Raw genomic sequence first — 16,906 nt, 5'->3', positions numbered from 1 at the left:
TCTTCCTCCGGCCAGGACTTGAAGGGGCATGTGGTGTAAGAAAGAACCCTGGGCCGGCAAGAAGATTCAGCAAGGCGCTTGCTGCCAATGCCAAGCCGGACTCCCTGAGTTCAATCCTGGGCTCCACACGGTGGAAGGAGAGAACCGACTCTCCTCTGGCAAGCTGCCCTCTGACCTACATGTGCTGTGGCGTGGCATGGGTGCACACACAGATACACACGTACACAAAATAAAAAATGTAGAATGAAAGCACCTTGATGGTAGGGCATTGTATTAGGGTTCTCGAGAGGAACAAGCCGACGGAATAGGAGCGAATGTGCAGTGTAGGATGCATATACCAGCCTGCCTCTGCTTCCCGAGGGCTGGGGGGGGGGGGGGGTTTAAAACCAGGCACCACCATGCCTAGCTTAAGCCCATCATTTTGAAGGTTTTAAATCCAGGAGGAGGCAAGCCCCACTGATTTAGCCTCTGGTGAGGCCTGGGGTGGATGGTGGCATGTCACAGCAGGAGTTCGTGTGCCAACAGATGTAACACCAAACAGAAGGTCAGAAAGAGGCCAGGATCCCACAGCCCCACACAGGCACCTCCCACAAGCTCCCGCCTCCTAAAAGTCCACACCGTTCCCAACGGGAGGGACTGGGGGAGATTCTTAAACCACAGCTGGAAGGCTGGAGAGATGGCTCCATGGTGCGGTTGGGAGCACTTGATGGCTCTTGTAGAGGACCTGGTTCCCAGCACTTGCATGGTGGTTTCTGCTACAATCACCTTTCACTGTAGTTCCATAAAAACACACACACACACACACACACACACACACACACCACAGCACCCACATCCTTCCAGGAAAGGATGGGCTCCACATTCAGGTTTTAAAAGCCGTCTGGGGGACGACTTGGGGGATCAAAGTACTTGCCATGGGGACATGAGAACTGGAGTTCGGATTCCTCAGAACCCACGCAAATGCCAGGTGGGCAGAGTAGCTGCCTGTCCTAGCCTTGAAGGCGGAGACGGGATCCCCAGAATGAACTAGCTGGTGAGGCAAGCCACATTGGTGAGTGGGTTTGACTGAGACACCCCACCTCAGTGAATAAGGTGGAGGAGGTGGAGCCTGACACCGAGAGAGAGCCTCACATGCACAAGCACACACACGTACACAAATGCGCACATGTGCCCACACACGGAAACATGCACGCACACACACACACACACTACACACCCCACCCACAAAAAAAATGGAAAAAGAAAAACAGATTTGAAGAGCAGCCACAGGAGGAGGGAGTCAGCCTCCCAAACACAAAAGTGGGGTGTGTTTGGGAGACCCGCCCATGCTGTGCCACGGCCTAGGCGGAGGTCCTGATGGACAAGCGCCTCCACCCAGGCCCTGGGAGGCAACGGACTGACGAGTGCTTCCAGAAGCCTCACGCTTCCCTCCCTTACACATTTATTGGTTCTCCTCAAAGTTACTCCCCGTTTTTAAAGTAGGAATGGCTGGGACGGCAGGTGGAGGGCCGGCACCCCAAGTCCTGCGGACACTGCAAGCTGACTATGACTTTGCAGGCCTGGATCTGGACCTCCTCCTCAGGGTGGATGACTAGGGAAAGCAGTCGATCTGCCAGTCTGGACTCGTCCCCAAAGAGGGCTTCATGCAGGGACTGTTCATTGTAATGCCATTTCACTGCTCGGTAGTGGGTTGTGTTCCGACCCTCACTCAGCCGCTCGGCAAATACCAGCACCTCGAAGAGCAGACTTCCTGGCTGGGAGGACTGGAAGAGGTTCAGGAAGTTGGAGTGCACCTGCGTGGTGGGGGTACAAGAGAACCCGTGAGCTTCACGGCCTGTTCTAATTTTTGTCCTTGGCTCCCCACTGGTCACCTACATCCGCGTTTCCCTTTCGTTATCATTTTCCAGAGAAATTGCATCGTGGTCAGAGAACAGGAGTGATTTCCTGAGATTAAGGTTAAGACTCAGCGTGTGAGGCTGGAGGGGTGGCTTAGCGATTAAGAACTCTGACTTCTCTTGCAGAGGACCAGTGTTGGAGTCTCCGCGCTGACGTGGGTGGCTCACAACCCTCTGGAGCTCCAGTTCCAGGGGTTCTGACGCCCTCTGCTGGCCCCCACAGGCACTGCACACAGGTGATGCACAGACACATGCAGACACCCACGCACAGTAAAAAATAATTAAAAAAAAAATTTATCCAGTGAACATAACCCTCCCGACACCTGCATCAGCGTCCCATCAGCCCATCTCCATCTTCTTTCACCTGGCAGTTGAGAATGTCATAGAGAAGGTCGCTCTTCTGTGCCAGGTAGCTCAGGAGGCGGACAGCTTGTACCTGAATAAGGAACAGGCGGAGAGGGCTGGTGGGTCTGGGCCTCAGCAGGGGGGTGGCTTGAACCTCTGCTCTTTCCTCTAGGTGCTGCTCCAGGAGGGCGGAGGGGGGAGGGGGGGAGGGGGAAGTGAGGTCTTGTGGGCAGGCACCTGTGACAGGATATAGTCTGACTGCATGATCTCCATCAAGGCGGGCATCACCCGCCGCAGCTGCGGGTGCACGTAGTCAGGCATCGGGAGGCTGTTGAGGAGGCGAAGGCCGGCCACATGCAGCTCTGTGTCCCAGATGGTAGAGATCAGTTCCAGCACCTTGATGGAATGCTCCTGGGGTAGAGAGATGGGTCTGCTCTCATATGGTGACCTCCCTGACACACTATGCTCTATGTTGCCCTTCAGGGACCCACCCAGGACCCAGTAGACGATGCTCCCTACCTTGAACTGGAAGCACCACGTGCCGTGGTTAGCCACTCCTACCTCACGTGGATTTTTTTTTCCTTGTTAGGCTCTTCTCTCAGCCTTCCTAAACATTCTGCCCAACCCCCTCTTCTCCACTTCACCCCCATGGTGAAGGGGAGTCACCAGCCCACCCATTAATGCCACTTTCTCCCTACCCCAAACCTGCTGCCTTGGTCCTGGCCAAAGGTCTGACATTCCCTCCAAACCCCAACTTGCAGCAGTCTCCAATTCTCTCTCCCCTCCCTTTCCCTCCCCCACCTCAGAAAGTATTTTTAGTTTTCTCTCCAAACCCAACAAAAGGGGTCAGTGAGATGGTCTAGAGGGTAAAGGGGCTTATGGCACAAGCCAGTCGACCTGAGTTCGAACCCTGAAAAGGCAGGAAGTGGGTGGAAGGAGAGAGCCAATTCCACACAGTTGTCTTCTGACCACACAGGCACCGTGGCACATGTGCGCGCGCACACACACACACACACACACACACACAATAGTAGTAATTTTTAAATGACCACTAAAAGGGCTGGTGACTCAGCAGGTAGGGTGCTTGGAAGGAGAGAACCGGGCTCTGCAGGCTGACCTCTGACCTCCACAAGTGTGCCATGGTCTGTGCATGCCCATATTCACACATGCACACACACACACACACACACACACACACACACACACACACTATATATGTATATATATACATATATGTATATATATACATATATATATAGTTTGTACTTTTTAAAAAATTCTGCACAAAACCAAAGTGCTTATCACCCATCCCCACTCTACCACCCTCTTCCAAGCCACCATCATCTCTCGCCCAGATCTCTGCAACAGTGTCCTGTCCCCACCTTCCATCTTGGTTCAGAACACCTGCAGCCTTAGATATGCGGCTCCTCTCTCCTCTGCAGCAACCGTTCACTAGGTAAAAAGCCCAAGTCCTTGGGGACACACACACACACACACACACACACACACACACACACACACATACACACACCCCGCTCTGCTGCAGTTGCCCCAATCCTCAACCCTCTTGTCCTGTCTCTGTTAGCAAGGGGCCCACCATGAAGGGTTCTGAGGTGTTCCTTGAACACGCCAGCTAGTCACCTGCCTGAGGAGGCTTGCCGAGTCACTTCTCCAGCACCATATCTTTTATTTTTAAGTAATTATAAACTATTATTAAAAGTAAATTGAAAAAAAAGTAAATCGAAACATTAAAAATTTAAAAATAAAAATTAAAAAATAATAGAGAAAAATAGCCGGGCATGATGGCGCACGCCTTTAATCCCAGCACTGGGGAGGCAGAGGCAGGTGGATCTCTGACTTTGAGGCCAGCCTCAAAACAGCCAGGGCTACATAGAGAAACCCAGTCTCAAAAAACCAAAATAAATAAAGAAAATAAAGAAAAATACAGAAAACCATCACACATATTTGCAACATTTTTATCATATTAAGTTTAAAATATTAAGTAAATGATTTACGTTTTACTTATATTATTATAAATTCACAGGAAGCTGCCCTGGTAGTAAGAAGTGCCCTTGCTCATTCCCTCAGTGGACGCGTCTTACCCAGTCACAGTGCAGTACCAAGACCAGAGAGATGGTACTGGCAATGTGAGTCTGCATCTCAGACAGATCTTCTTAACTGCCACCGCCATCAATATGTTACTCCATCGGAACTGTCCCAGTGGTCTCTCCTGGGGGATCCTCTATAGTCATTGCTACCTGCTCCCCACCCCTGGCAAACGCTGAGCTGTCTTCCAACTCAATAATTGTTTTAAGAATGTCATATAAGAGCTCGCTTTGGCAGCACGTATACTAAAAAAAAAGGATGTCATATAAATGAGATTATACTTCATGAGACCTGTTGATATTGGCTATTTGGGCTAGAGAGATGGCTCAGTGGTTAAGAGCACTGGCTGTTCTTCCAGAAGACCTGAGTTCAATTCCCAGCACCCACATGGTGGCTCACAATCATCTGTAATGAGATCTGGTGCCCTCTTCTGGCCTTCAGGGATATATTCAGACAAAACACTATACATAATAAGTAAACAGATCTTTTTTTTAAAAAAGAGAACAACAACAGGACTTTGGGAAAGCTTGGAGATACAGGCTAGGCACTCCCTACATCACTGGAAATGGAGATTGACAGGTGACTCCGGGGTCGTTTAGAATATAGAATGCTGGTAGACACCAAACAGTACATACAGACTATGTCTGGGAGGCTTCAGGTGGGGAGGGAGAATCGGGTTGAGAACTGGGCCACGGCTCACCCGCTTTTGGTGAAGAATTTGTCTAGATTTTTCCTGTGCCTTGAAATTTTGAGTGAGGTTGAATTTTAAAAGCAATAGGCCCATTGATTTGGTGGAGTGATTTTAAAGACAGCACAACATTCAGGCTGTGATTCGGTTGTGGTGGTATTATGGTTATTGTTAACCACCTTTAGCCAGACTCGGAGTGAACATTGGGAGGAAAGAGCAGAGCGGGATTTGAACACATGCAGTTTGTGCACATAAGAGGAGTATATTTAAAATTGCAGAGAAAGCGGCCATACTTGTTAAAGAGATTGACAGATTAAAGAAAAGGTGAACACTGTGCATGAGTCCATAGGAAAAGGTGACTTCTGGACGTCTGAGGTGAGACCCCAGGGTATGACACTGCAGATTCATTAGCAAGGCTTTCCTTTCAGAAGAGGGGGCCACAGGGATGCTCTGTTCTCACAGGGCACGTAGAAAAGTGTTCAGCTGCCCTGGCAACTCAAAGGCCCCTGTGGCTGTGGTGCAAGGTGGCCTTGCCACCGCCCAAACTGGCAGCAGCACTTGGCATCAGAATCATGGGCTGGCTTTGCAGGCATGCACGGTACAAAATTTATGGAGTCATAGACGCTTCCACCAAGATTCCAGAGAACAGAGAAGCTCGAGCCAGGCAAGAAACCCAAAGCCCAGGAAGCCAGGGAGAGTGTTACAGAGCTGCGTGCCCTTCTGGAAGCCCCCCCCCCCCCCCCCCCCCCCCCCCCCCCACCCCCCGCCTTCCGAGGGTTATGCCTAAGGGTCAGTGGGGAAAAACTGAGTTGCAATGGAGACTCCCAGATAAGGGATGTCAATAATGTGGGATGTGTGCTGAGAAAAGTTGTAAATGCAAGATCTTAGGGGTGGACTTATATAAGCAAGCCCTTTGGTACTCCACGTCACCACGGCTTTAGCTACCAGCCATGGAGCTACAGGATTTAATGTCTGCCCTGCTGGGCCTCGGTGTGGCCTTGTTCCTATCCCTCCTCTACTATACCCACCACCTCCTTCCTCCCTTTTGGGATGGGAATGTTCACTCTGGGGCTATATGTTGGAAGTGTCTTTTTGATTTTACAGGGGTTTACAAGAGTCCATGCCGAGTCTCAGAGGAGAGTTTAACCTACAAACACTGTTGGAACTGTTCAGACGTCAGAGACTTTACGAGATGAATGAAATGTATTCATTATGTATTAGGAGATGATTATGCATCTTGGGGGCAGGGGAAGAATCTGATAGTTAGAATATGAAGTACAGGGGCTGAAGAGGTGGCTCAGAGGTTAACAGCCCTTGCTAGTCTCTCAGAGGACTCAAGTTCAGTTCCCAGCATCTGCAAGGTGGCTCACAGCTGCCTCTAGGTCCAACTTCAGGGGACTGTGTCTCCCTCTTCTGGCCTCTAAGGTCACTGCACTCATGTGTACACATCCACACACAGACAGACACACACATACACAGAATTTTTAAACAGTGAATATAAAGTGTTCTCCACAGGTGGAGGTTTGGCAGGATCTAGAACCTTTGGGGTGGGTGGGCCCTAGTTGGCTGAAGGGGGTCACTATAGGTGGGGTTTAAAGGCTATATCCATTCCTCCGTCCTCTCTCTCCCCACCCCCATCATCTGTGCCGAACACAGCCCATCCCACTCATTCCACCACCACAAGCTGAGGGGCTATTCCCACCACAATGGACGGAAGCCCCTGAAACTGTGAACCGAAGTCTACCTTTCCTCCCTAAGTTGTCAAGTGTCGTCACCATGAAGCCAAAGTAACTAATCCACAATACCCCTTACACACAATACCCCTTGCACACAATATCCCTGTGCACAGAGTCAAACACAACCAACTACTCTACCCATCTGCCTGCCTTGCAGGGTGAATGGCACAAGTGCGCCTACAGCATCAAATGTGAGGTCCCAGCCCTTCGGAAGGGGAGGCTGGGTGGAGGAGCCATGCTCTTGGGGCTGGCCACATTTGGGGAAGGTGCTCCATTCATGTGCACACGTGGAAGCCAGAGGACAGCTTGTGGGAATTGGTTCTCTCCTTCCAACATGTGGGGCCTGGAGACTGAACTCAGGTGGTCAGTCTGAGAAGTAAGTACCCTTACCCAGTGAGCCTTCTTGCCCCTGGGTTTTGTTTGAATTGTTACTCTTCCAGCTTCACACACACCAAATATATGTTTTAAAGCAGGGCCGTGGTGGCACACACCTTTAATTACAGCACTCTGGAGGCAGAGGCAGGCAGATCTCTGAATTCAAGGCCAGCCTGGTCTACACAGTGAGTTCCAGGACAGTCAGGGCTACACAGAGAAACCCTGTCTCAAAAATAGCTAATACGTGTGTGTGTGTGTGTGTGTGTGTGTGTGTGTGTGTGTGTGTGTGCGCGCATTAAATACTTAACTTTTTACTTCTTAAAAAATATATGATTATTATGTGTGTGTAAGATTTGGGGTACACTGTGCCATGGCATGCACGTGTTGGTCTGAGGACAACTTTGGAAAGTCAGTTCTCTCCATCCACTGGTTTCTAGCAATCAATCTCAGCTCGGCACTTTTAGTCTCCCGGCCCTTAGCTATCTTTAACTGGTGAGAAAGAAGCATTTTGCTAGAAGGCAATTTTGGAGTCAAAGACCTTGTATTTTAGAATTTACTTCTTTTTTGTTTGTTTCTGAGTCAGGGCTGGCTTCAGACCACAGACCCTGGGACGGCCTTCAACTCCCGATTCTCCTGCCTCCACCTCCAAAACCCTGGGTGTATAGTTGTGCAACACCTCACCTGGCTCCTGTGGTGCTGGGGATGGGGCCAGGACTCCCCCAGCTGAGCTGGCTGGGTCTCCGGCCGTGTTTGCTTTTTTAACACTTTGAACATCCCTGTGCCAAGCCCTTTGGTCACCAGAAGGACTAAATAAACCAGGTTAGGGGACAGGCATTTTCAGCCCCGCTCAAGCTCCGCAGAGGGGAGGAGGCAGAGCTGGCGGCCTCTGGCCTTGTCATCCCTACTCAGGGGTGTGCGGGAGAAACGCAGAGCAATAGGATTTGGCCTGCAGAAAACAAACTCCCATCTTTTCTCCTGACCCTGGCCCTAGGTGTCCTCTTTTCTGTCGGGCTGGTGTGGAACTATGACTTCTGTGTCATTTCAGCACATTCTCAAGCCTAAGCAGGGAGGTGTGGTAACCCCAGCTTCGTAACCAGCCTGTCAGAAGTCAATCCACATCTAGCATTGAAATGAGAGGGTCCTCAACTGTGTGTGATGCACTGGTGTCTAAGACTCTGAGGGGGCTTTCTGCTCTTTAGGGGTCCTGTGTCATCCAGATTCAAACACACTTATGGGACAGGACCATTCACCCTACGCAAATCAAAGGGCCCAGGCCCTGGGAACATCCTGCGGACCCTGCCCAGGCTCACCTGGATCTTGAGCCTGAATTTCCTGATGCCAGAGAAAGCTTTAAGTGCATTCAGAGCTTGGATCTTGACACTGTTATCCTTATCATCCAGCATTTCACCCACCAAGCAGATGTCTTCGGTAGTACAAGCAGAGGCCTAGAGTGTGTGAGGAGAAGTGGGAGAGACAGGAGATGTGGGGGTCCTGGGCCCACCGACCCCCAAGTCTCTGAGACCTCCCCCTGCAACCACCAGCCGGAGGGACAGGTCCGAGGACGCTGCCGGGCAGTCGCGGGGTGAGGGGCGAGCAGTAAGCCAGACTGACTGGGGGGCCCCCGCCTCTCCTCACCTCAGCCTCCAGCAAGTACACGCAGCGGGTGATGCTGTGCAAGATCATGCTCTTGGCATACTCGTCCTGTTTGCACTCTAGAGAGTTGAGGAGTCTTCGAATCTCACCCGAGTCCCGCCCGTGGCGCTCTCTCTCGATGGCCAGGCCTAGACAGCACCCAGGCCCACAGTTCAGGACACGGGACTCAGAATTGATGAAAGGGAGGGGCTGGGAAGGGGGGGAGCGGAGGGGGAGCTGACGACCAAGGCTTTTCTAAAAGGAAGGCTTTTTGCCTTCTAGCTCCTCATGCACCAGTTGCACAGGCCAGGCACTGCACCAAGGACCCTGCACCAAGGTCCTGTCAGTCCTGCCGCTCGCTCATTGGTCTGTCCACAACCACGACGTTCCTGGTATGGAGCAGTAACCGGCAGGGAGGGTTTTGTTCTCATCGGATACCCTGGCAGATGACAACCAACAGTCTCAAAGAAGCGACCCTTTTCCTGATGGCACAAAAGTACCCTATGGGGACTGGAAAGATGGCTCAGTGGTTAAGGACACTGGCTGCTCTTCCAGAAAACCCAGGTTCGATTCCTAGCACCCACATGGTGGCTCACAACCATCTGTTACTTCAGTCTCGCAATCCAGTACCCTCTTCTGGCCTCCATGGGCATTGTGTGCACATACACACACACAGGCAAAATACCAAAACACGTAAAATAAACATTTAAAGTATCCCATGACCTACTGGGGGGCTTAGGGCAAAAGGTCTCCCAACTTTTCTTTCCCTCAATGTCTCCAGTTCCTGGGGGAGAGCAAGACAGATAAAGCTCTTGATTCCATTTCTGCGACACAGAACGGAGAGAGACAGAATGGGTGATTCCTGGGGCCCAGCTCCATGAGCTCTGCTACGCAGGGACCCCCAAACTATCTTCTATAGCAGAACCTCCTTGCCTCAGGTGCTGGGGAGGAGGAGGGAAACTGAGGCAGGCCAGAGGAGAGAAAGAAGAAAGGAAGGGAGGAGCTTGAAGGAGTCACCTTTGGGCCTTCCCTTAGGGGAGGCCTTGGGAGCAGGTGTCTCCTGGGGCAGAGCCCTCTCCCCAGGGCCCGGACACTCACGGGCGATGCAGATGGGTGAGTTGGAGCAGAGGGGTGGTTGACATTTTATGCCAGCCCTGATGGCCTTGTACAGCAGGTATATGGCCCCGGCGCCTGTAGCTAGGCCCACCACGCTTTTGCGGAGGTCCAGTTGCTGCAGGCACCGGGGAATGGTCTTTCCCATGTCTTCAGTGCTGTCTTGTGTCTAGGTGGGAGCTAGGATCAAGGCACCCGCCGAGAACATTCTGGAACCAGAACCCTGCCGGGGCCAAGAGCCAGGCTAGTAGAATTGGAACCCAGGCAACAAAGGAAGCCGGGGGTGGGGTGGGGGGGGGAGTTGACGGGGTTAAGAATGTAGGGAAATAAGAGCCCCCCCCCACCCCACCCCCCCCCGGAGCACTTCAAAGGAGAGAAGACTCGGCTTTTGGAGGCTGCAAGGACGAAGCAGAGCCTCTCAGGGTAGAAGGTAGGGAGGGCGTGATGGGGCTCAGAGGCAGCGCTTGCCTGGCAGGGGCGAGGCCAGGGGCTCATCACCGCAAATTTTTGTATTTTTCACTATTTATTTCTTTATTTATTGTCTCACTATATAAACCCTGGCTGACCTGGAACTCTGAGATCTACCTGCCTCTGCCTTCTCGTTGCTGGGGTTAAAGGTGTAGGGAAAAGGGGCTGGCTAAAGAAACCCACCCTGACCCTGGAGCCCAGAACCAGGAAAAGAAAACACACCCTGGATCTGGGACCTGAGCCAGAGAAAGAAACACTTTCTTCTCAAACCCAGAACCCAAGAAACATGCCCTGACTCTGAAGCCAGTGCCAAAGAAACACACTAAGTCCCTAGAATCAGAGTCAATGAAAGAAATATGCCCTGGCCTTAGAATTAGAGTCAAACAGCTAAGAAAGGCCAGTGAAAGAAACACAGTTTGGCTCTGAAATCAGGGTCATCTCTGCCCCTGACCAAAAAACTAACCAATCCCTGAGCAGAATAAACTAACCAATCCCTAGACAGAAAATCTTCTCCCTGGGGAAACTCTGCCCCTAAAAGATCCTACATTAACCACCCTGCCTGTTCAGCTGTGGGCTGTTCTCTCCACCCTGGTAGAGGCAGTCACTCTCCTGGACTCTTCCTTCCCAAATAAATCTCTTTCTCAAAAGAGTCTTGGGTGTGAAGATCTTCATTCGCTGGTGCAGAGAAGAACCTTGCTGAGACATCCCTTAACGTACTGAGCAGAAAAAAACCTTGCAGAGACATTCTCTCAGGGGGGCTGAGCAAAGCTCAGCTGTAGCAGCTCTCTAGGAGAGGAGCAGGATTACTATATCCTGCGGGGAGACCATCCCCCACCACACCCCAACTCCAGGTGTCACCTGACTCTGCTGAGCAGTCAGGACACCTTTCCCTCCAGAGCTGAGCGGTCCCATTGCAGCTCCAGCTGCCAGAGCTGTCCTAGCAGCTCAAGGTGTCACCTGAGTCTCCAAACAGTCAGGATACCTTTCCCCCAGCGTTGCAACCCTCACTTACAAAAGGTGTGTGCCACAACACCCGGCTTTAATTGTTTATTTATGTGTCATACACACATGCACATGGGCACCCAAGGAGTCCAGAAGTAAGTGTTGGATCTAATGGAGCTGTCGTTACAGACCATTGGGAGCAGCCTGAGTGCCAGTGACACGACCTGGGCCCTCTGGAAGAGCAGCAAGTGCTCTTAACCCCGGAGCTGTTACGGCTCCACCTCCCGTTTTGTTTTTTGAGAGGCAGAATCACCTAGTTCAGGCTGGCTTCCATCTTCCCATTTCATTAAGAATAACCATGATTGATCCTCCAGCCTCTTCCTCCCAAGTGCTCGGTTACAGGTGTGTACCACCATGGCAGCCCTGTTATGTTGTAGGAGTGTGTGGGAGGTGTGTGTGCACCTGTGTGGGTGCACATGCAGGTATAAATGCATGTGTGTTTGCATGCATGTACACTGGACAGAGATTAATATTGGGCATATTCTTCAGCTTCTCTCCACCATATTTTATAATTTTATTTATTGTATTTTACATATATGAATAAAAGTTTTGCTTTCGTGCATATATGTGCACCATGGAGATCAGGTCAGAAGAGGATGTGAGATATCACCTGGCACTGGAATTATAGACCATTGTGAGTGACCATGTAGGTGCTGGGGACTGAACCTGGGTCCTCTGCAAGAACAACCAATGAGCCAGGCGGTGGTGGCACATGCCTTTAATCACAGCACTCAGGAGGCAGAGCCAGGCAGATCCCTATGAGTTCAAGGCCAGCCTGGGATACAGAGAGAGTTTCAGGACAGGCATAAAACTACACAGAGAAACCCTGTCTGGAAAAACAAAAACAAAAACAACAACAAAGAACAACCCATGGTCTTAAGCACTGAGCCATCTCTCCAGCCCCCCCCCCCATTACCACTTTTAAATTATGTGTATATGCTTATATCTGTGTGTGGGTTTGTGAACATCAGTCGGGTGCCTTCAGAGGCAAGGGGTATCAGATCTTGCAGCCGCAGTTACAGGCAGTTTTGAGCTGTTAGATGTGGGTGCCAGGAACTGAACTCGGGTCCTCTGCAGAGCAGTGTGTGCTCTTAACCACTGAGCCATCTTCCTAGGTCCCTCTCCATCCTATTTTCTCAGACAGGGTCTCTCACTGAACCTGGGGCTCACTGACTTGAGTGGACCAGGTGGCTGGCAAGCCAGGGCTATGACTGCAGGCACACACTACTCTGCCTGGCTTTTTATATGTCGGGACTGGGGATCAAACTCAGGTCCTTGTGTTTGCATGGCAAGTGCCCTACCCACTGAACCATCTTTCCAGCTCCTGTTCTATTTTTTTTTTATTTATTTTTTTTTATTTTTTATTTTTTTTGGTTTTTCGAGACAGGGTTTCTCTGTGTAGCTTTGCGCCTTTCCTGGATCTCGCGCTGTAGCCCAGGCTGGCCTCGAACTCACAAAGATCCGCCTGCCTCTGCCTCCCGAGTGCTGGGATTAAAGGCGTGCGCCACCACCGCCCGGCCTGTTCTATTTTTTAATTATCACACATATTTATTGTTTTAATCGAGTGTGTGCTGTGTATTTTGATTTTATTCATGTATTTCTCCAGTTCCTTTTCCTTTGAGCTAGGTTGGAGGGGCCGGCGGGTGGTTCGTTCCACTAGAGGGCAGCAGAGGCTCACTTCTGGGCTTGGGCCTTGGGGTGTTTTCCAGAGGGGAACTTAGGGGAAGCCCAACTTCCAAGACCATCGGTTGATCTCCAGCATGCCTGGGTGGCAGGCTGTTTCTCAAGCGGGAGGATTCCTCTTCCCGCCAGAGTTTGAAAGTGACAGGTGGGCACCTTAGGAAGAACTGTCCTGTCCAGCTTCAGAGTGCAGCCCTGGAGTCCTCTTCCCTGAGGAAGTCTCATGGATGCTAGTCTTTGTGTGACCAGCATCCAGCATGGTGGCCTGCACATAGTAGGTCTTTAAACCATGTTGTCTTTGCTTAGAGACTCACAGGCATAGCCCTCACTGTTCAGAAAAAGCGCCTAACAAGGAAGGAGAAAGATCAGCTTGTCTAGGCCTGTCGGCACGTGCAGGCTGAAGGGTCTACGTTTTCCATTCTGGACTCCCTCACCAGGCTCTCCTCACAGCCCTTGGTGTTGAGTGTGGAGGTGAGGGACTGTGAGGTGGCCCTGAGTGCGGCAGTGCTAGAGCGGTGAGCCTGCTCAACTGGAAGAGCTAGGACATAAGGCTCCAGGGCTGAGCACGGATAGAGGTTAAAAAAAACAAAAACAAAATGGCTGTAAGCACAGGCCCTGACAGGCCCCACCCACTCAGGATGTAGGGACAGGGAGCCTCCTGCAGCCACTGCCTCTTCTATCTACCTCTAGCCACCAGGGTCATTCCTGGAGGTCTGCCTGGCCTCAGGCAGACAACTACAGGGACTCCCCGCAACCAGGACTCCAAGAGAGGGGAGCAGCTTCTGGAAGTCCTGACTGCTGTGGAATCACCCATCACCTCCCGCTAACTCAGGACTGGAAAACGGCCACCCGATGGGAACTGCCACCTTAGACTCAAAGGCCACTTTGTTTGATCTGAGACTAGGTTCCTGCGCCTCCCTTCTCCCCCAGCCTTCCTACCCTTTCTGACTCCAACCGAAGTTGATTCTGCCAACTTCACATCCTATGCAGACATGCTCACCTGTCTCTTTTACTCCATTTTCCAGTGTGTGTGTGTGTGTGTGTGTGTGTGTATGTGTGTGTGTGTGTGTGTGTGTGGTGTGGTGTGCCTGTGCACACATATGGGCCTGCATGCATGTGTCGGAGTTCTGTGCACGTGTGTGCATGCATGTAAAGCTCAAGGTTGACTTCTGGAATCATTCTGTTTTCTTTTCTTTTTTAAGATTATTTATTATGTATACAGAAGAGGGCGCCAGATCTCATTATAGATGGTTGTGAGCCATCTTGTGGTTGCTGGGAATTGAACTCAGGACCTCTCCAGCCCATCATTCTTATTTTCTAGTGTGCTTTCTGTTGTGATAAACACCATGACCAAAAATGAACTTGGGGAGGAAAGGGTCTATTTGGCTTACACTTTCAGGCCACAGTCCATCATTTAGGGAAATCAAGGCAGGAACTGAAGCAAATGGATTATTTTTTTTTTCTAACTTGTTCTTTGGCCCATGGTCAGCTAGCCTTTTTATCCAGCCCAGCCACACCTGCTTAGGATGGGCACCTCCTAGGCCAGTCAGAGGTCAAGAAAATGCTCCACAGACATGGAAGAAAATGCTCCACAGACACGGAAGAAAATGCTCCACAGACATGGAAGAAAATGCTCCACAGACATGGCCCCAGGTCAATCTGAGGGAGGCAAGTCTTCATTTGAAGTGCCTTCCTCCCAGGTGTGACGGGTTGGCCACCACACTGTCTCTCCCCCTTCTTCACTAAGGCAGGGTCTCTCAGTCAAACTCAGAGCACTCAGCTAAGGCTAGTTTTAAGGCAAGCTTACCGGGGAGGGGGGTGTGTCCTGCGTCTGCCCCCAGGGGCTAGGTTTACAGGAGGAACACCACACCCCCTGGCATTGACTGACCTCACGCAGGCAAGGGCCCTACCACCCGAGCTACAGCCCCAGTCCCTCCCCACACCTACCCCACAGTAGCCTTTTAACTTCCAGGGTTGCTGTCACCCAGGGGTTAGAGCAGGTTAGTTTGCCGCCGCCGATGCAGCGTGACATGGATGCTGGTCACGTCGCCATGACTCAGAGTCAGTTCAGCCACTTGATTCTATGACGTTTGTGTGGAGTCCACCGCCTGTGGAAGGGACCCGGACCCAGAGCGTGGAGCTGCGTGTGGAAGACTGAGCCTGTGGATTAAGCAGCACAAGGCTGAACTCTGGTCATGATGAGGGCCCCCGTGGTTCAAGGTGGGAAGACTAACAGTCCCCTACCAGGTCTCTTAGATGCCTCCACCAGAGATACACCACAGGCTCGCTTTGCCGGGCTGCCGCCCCTGAGGCGCATCCACCTCTGGAACCCCACCCAAGCGTGGGCCATGGGTGTCGCGGTGTCCTTAGGGCTCCAGGCTCTGCTGGGGGCCTGGTATAAACCGGACAGTGGTGCACTTCTGTAACCCCAGGAATCTCAGGAGGTGGAGGTAAGGAGGATCAGAAGTTCAAGGTCATCCTTGATTAATTGCATAGTCCTCTGAGGCTAATCCATTGCAGCAGCTGGCAAGGCTGTCCTTGTCTTGTTGGATCAGGTAAGGAATATTCCCCTAAATCACTTCCCCCTCCTAATTTTTATTTATTTATTTATTTTACTTTTTGTTTTGTTTGTTTTTTTGTTTTTCGAGACAGGGTTTCTCTGTGTAGTTTTGGTGCCTGTCCTGGAGCTCACTCTGTAGACCAGGCTGGCCTCGAACTCACAGAGATCCGCTTCGATCTGGAATCAAAAGCATGCGCCACCACTGCCGGACTACTTTTGTTTTTTTTTTAAGACACAGTCTATGATAGTCCAGGAACTCGGCCTCAACTCAGAGATACCCCTGCCTCTGCCTCTTGATTGCTGGGTTAAAAGTCACCATGCCCGGCTCCCCAAATTTTAAATAATGCGGGGGTGGGGTGGGGTGGGGAGGGCATGTGCGCGCTAAGGCACACATGTGGAGGTCAGAGAACAATTTCTGTAAATCGGTAGTTCTCCCACCATATGGGACCTGGGGATTAGTTGTCTAGTTTGGAGGTGAGCGCCTTTACAAGCTAAGCCAACTTCACTTCCGAGGCCTCTCTCTTGGGAGCCTTATCAGCTAAGAGGTTTTTGAGTCGTCGCTACACCCAGTGAAAAGCCCTTGGCGGTCCTCCGACCGATTCCGGTTCTAATCCCCGCAGTGGGGGGTTCGTCAAAATCCTAAATTAGCGTTTCTGTGTCGGCTCGGGAAGTGCGGCCAGCAGGACTGTCCCGGAGAAGGTGCCAATTCTATCGGTGAGCAAGGGACACCTCCCCGTCAGTGTTCAGAGGGAAAGGCGGGGGGCGCCCGTGCCTCGCAGCGGATCCCACACTCCCCGCGCTTACCCCGGCCGGGGAACTCGAGCCGAGGGGCCCCTCCGGCCAGCTCATGACTGGCGAAGGCGTAGGGACCAAGCGCGGGAGCGGGCAGAGCCCGGGAGGAGGAGCGCGGGGCGGAGCGCATCACCCGGCCTCCCCCGCGCCCCCGCCCCTCGCATCCGGCGGCGGCACAGGATGTTCTTTCGCTCCGGTCCCCCCGCCCCCGCTCTCACTTTCTCCCCGCTCCCCTCCTCCACACCGCCGCGCCCCGCGCCGGCACCTTGCTTAACCCCTTCCCGCCCGCGCCCAGGGTGCGCAGCGAGCCTGGGGTGCCCCGGAAGGCGCAGGACTGCGCCCAGCGGAGCTGCTCCGACAGGGTCGAGCATGCAGGGTGCAATGAGCTCCCAGGGACAGGCCTGCAGTCTCCAGACTCCCGTTAGATCGCCAAGGGAGGTTCTCGGGGACCCAGGCCTGCAGTCTCCAGACTCCCAACCATTCCACCCCGGCTAGATAACCAGGAAAGGTTCCC

General features: G+C 52.0%; 1 protein-coding gene across 3 annotated transcripts; it reads right to left on the bottom strand.

Moving 5' to 3' along the window:
• Positions 1 to 1,460: 1,460 nt before the first annotated feature.
• On the bottom strand, positions 1,461 to 10,038 carry Armc12 (armadillo repeat containing 12). 3 transcript variants are annotated; one of them, XM_052743853.1, is made up of 6 exons: positions 9,795 to 10,038; positions 8,781 to 8,926; positions 8,456 to 8,590; positions 2,478 to 2,651; positions 2,260 to 2,331; positions 1,461 to 1,793 (listed from the first exon to the last, which is right to left on the bottom strand). In XM_052743853.1, exons 1-6 carry the CDS (start codon positions 10,036 to 10,038, stop codon positions 1,461 to 1,463), a joined length of 1,104 nt encoding a protein of 367 aa, XP_052599813.1. The 3 variants fall into 3 exon arrangements, with proteins under 3 accessions (XP_052599813.1, XP_052599814.1, XP_052599815.1); XM_052743854.1 differs by having other exon boundaries at positions 9,876 to 10,038; XM_052743855.1 differs by having other exon boundaries at positions 1,461 to 1,763; positions 9,876 to 10,038.
• Between the last annotated feature and the right edge of the window lie 6,868 nt (positions 10,039 to 16,906).

Source organism: Peromyscus californicus, unplaced genomic scaffold (assembly GCF_007827085.1).
Source record: "Peromyscus californicus insignis strain IS unplaced genomic scaffold, ASM782708v3 Scaffold_19__1_contigs__length_69161282, whole genome shotgun sequence".
In the NCBI taxonomy this organism is placed as follows: Eukaryota; Metazoa; Chordata; class Mammalia; order Rodentia; family Cricetidae; genus Peromyscus; species Peromyscus californicus.
Note: the sequence above shows the minus strand (reverse complement) of the source record. Positions and strands in the feature narration are given on the sequence as shown.

Excerpts from the sequence above, each read along its gene's own strand:
- Armc12 (XM_052743853.1), bottom strand. The coding sequence starts at position 10,038 with ATGGGAAAGACCATTCCCCGGTGCCTGCAGCAACTGGACCTCCGCAAA. Across the intron at positions 8,927-9,794 it reads CCCTAAGGGAAGGCCCAAAG|GCCTGGCCATCGAGAGAGAG; the intron begins GTGACTCCTTCA and ends GGTGCTGTCTAG. Across the intron at positions 2,652-8,455 it reads AATTCAGGCTCAAGATCCAG|GAGCATTCCATCAAGGTGCT; the intron begins GTGAGCCTGGGC and ends TCTCTACCCCAG.